The following is a 1,931-nucleotide window of genomic DNA, read 5'->3' on the forward strand; positions in this document are numbered from 1 at the left end:
GAAATCCTCTTAGAGTATCTATCACTGCTTGCACCGCCATAATAGCTTGGGATAGGTGAAGATTGGTTGATTGAAGTTGACTATTTAAAGGTTCAGTGATAGAGAGTATTTTCTCAAAAACCAGCAAAGTAATTATAGTGGAAAACTTTCGAAGAAAAGTGTATAATCCGAGAGCCTTACATCGCTCGGAGCCATCCTTTGGATCCTCCAAATACTGCAACAAAGCCAGGTACGTTTTCTTAACTGCCTTTATCGACCTAATTTGGCATGACCAGCGTGTATTGCTAAGAGCTTGAAGTTCAGTACAACCTAATTGCAATTCTTGCTGGATTTGTCGAAATTTCCTATGTGCTATGCCTGAAATTGAGAAATAAGAATGTACGCTGTTTAAAAGATCAAAAAAACCCTTGGCTTCTTGAATGTCGTTGCACATGTCAACCAAAACCAAGTTGAGTTGATGCGCGTAACAATGGACGTAAATCGCCATTGGGTGGTCTTCTTTAAATTGCGTTTGTACCCCTTTACAATTACCGCTCATGACGCGAGCACCATCGTATCCTTGGCCCACGCAAATGGCGGAATCAAAGCCGTACTTTGATATTCCATCACAAATGGTTTTTTTTAATCCAGCCGCTGATAAGTCTTGGACTTCTTGAATGCACAGAAATATTTCGACAATTTTACCATTTGAAAAATAACGAACGCAGAAGCTCATTTGTTCGAGTTTACTAATATCTCGTGTGTCATAACACAAAATTGAATAAAATTGAGCTTCTTTAATTTCCGCAACAATTTTGTTAGATATAATACTAGCAGAAACTTCAATTAAGTAGTTTTGACTAGATGGCGACAAATATGAAGCGTTCCCTGGCATGTAGTCTAAGAGTGTCTCGCCAAACAGACCATCAAACTTTGAAAACGTTTTAAGAATTTCCAGAAAATTTCCTCTATTCAGAGAGTCAAGAGATTCATCGTGTCCACGTTGAGCTATTCCTTGTCTAGCAGTTAAAAGTATTATTTCAATGACTCTTCGAAGGTACGAACGGTTCTTCAATATTTGCTGCAAATTTGCGGTAACCGTTTGTGTGACTACCGATCCCGACTTACGAGTTTCCTGGAATCCTGTCCATCTCTCCAGCGCAATCAAATGCGTCTGTGCAGTTTCGTGCTCTTTGAATTTTTCTATGGCTCGTTTCCAGTTTATCATTCCAATTGACTGAAATGTTTCCTCCTGTTTACCGAAATTAGTTTTAAAATGCCTGCACGCGAAACAAAATTCTGCATCTTGGCTTTTGCTATATTCCAACCATTTAAAATTTTTATACCAGGAACCGTTAAAAGATCTTTTTCGCTTGCCGAATTCACTGGATGGAAACAGAAATAGAATTGGTTGTCGAGGATCCTCATATGGAGCTTTACTTAAATCTTTCAATTCACTTGCTGCCTTGCACTGTCCCGAAAAACTGGTGAATATTTCACCGTTACCAATTTCCCCAACAGAACCCACCTCATCATTCTCATTCTGATTATTAATAGGGTTAAACGATTCACCTTTCGGTTTTCGAACTACGAACTTATCCATGACTTCCTAATTCATAAATTTGTTCGGGTTAGGATTTTTTCCTTTTTCGAAAAAAATAGTCATCGTACAGTGTCATATTAAATTATTTTGTCTAGAAATGCGAAGGATTACCTGCAATTTTAGTAGATATTAAGATTATTTCATGAAGCGAGTTACGCGAATCCCAAATGTGTATTTGGACTAAACTAAATGGTTCAGAATTTAGTAACACCATGAATGAATATATTAAAATAGAGTCAGTGATTATTTATTTTGATATACGATCGGGGCCTCCACTCAAATTGTTTTTTTATTGAAAAATATTATATTTCTAAAAATATAGGACTTTATAGGACTATTGTTCAAAATT

The 1,931-nt window shown here is 36.9% G+C and overlaps 1 protein-coding gene across 1 annotated transcript; it reads right to left on the bottom strand.

Annotated features, from left to right (window-relative positions):
* Positions 1–299: 299 nt before the first annotated feature.
* Positions 300–1,582, bottom strand: LOC149948147 (zinc finger MYM-type protein 1-like). The gene is made up of 2 exons (XM_090171026.1): positions 406–1,582; positions 300–325 (listed from the first exon to the last, which is right to left on the bottom strand). Exons 1-2 carry the CDS (start codon positions 1,580–1,582, stop codon positions 300–302), a joined length of 1,203 nt encoding a protein of 400 aa, XP_090027152.1.
* Positions 1,583–1,931: the final 349 nt, after the last annotated feature.

The sequence above is a fragment of the Leiobunum rupestre genome, chromosome 4, assembly GCF_980474605.1.
Source record: "Leiobunum rupestre chromosome 4, qqLeiRupe1.1.hap1, whole genome shotgun sequence".
Classification (NCBI taxonomy): domain Eukaryota; kingdom Metazoa; phylum Arthropoda; class Arachnida; order Opiliones; family Sclerosomatidae; genus Leiobunum; species Leiobunum rupestre.

Bases quoted from the DNA above. Each gene is read 5' to 3' on its own strand.
- LOC149948147 (XM_090171026.1), bottom strand. From the start codon at position 1,582: ATGGATAAGTTCGTAGTTCGAAAACCGAAAGGTGAATCGTTTAACCCT. The intron at 326-405 runs GTTTTTTTGATC...CGACAAATCCAG, and splicing joins CGACATTCAAGAAGCCAAGG to CAAGAATTGCAATTAGGTTG.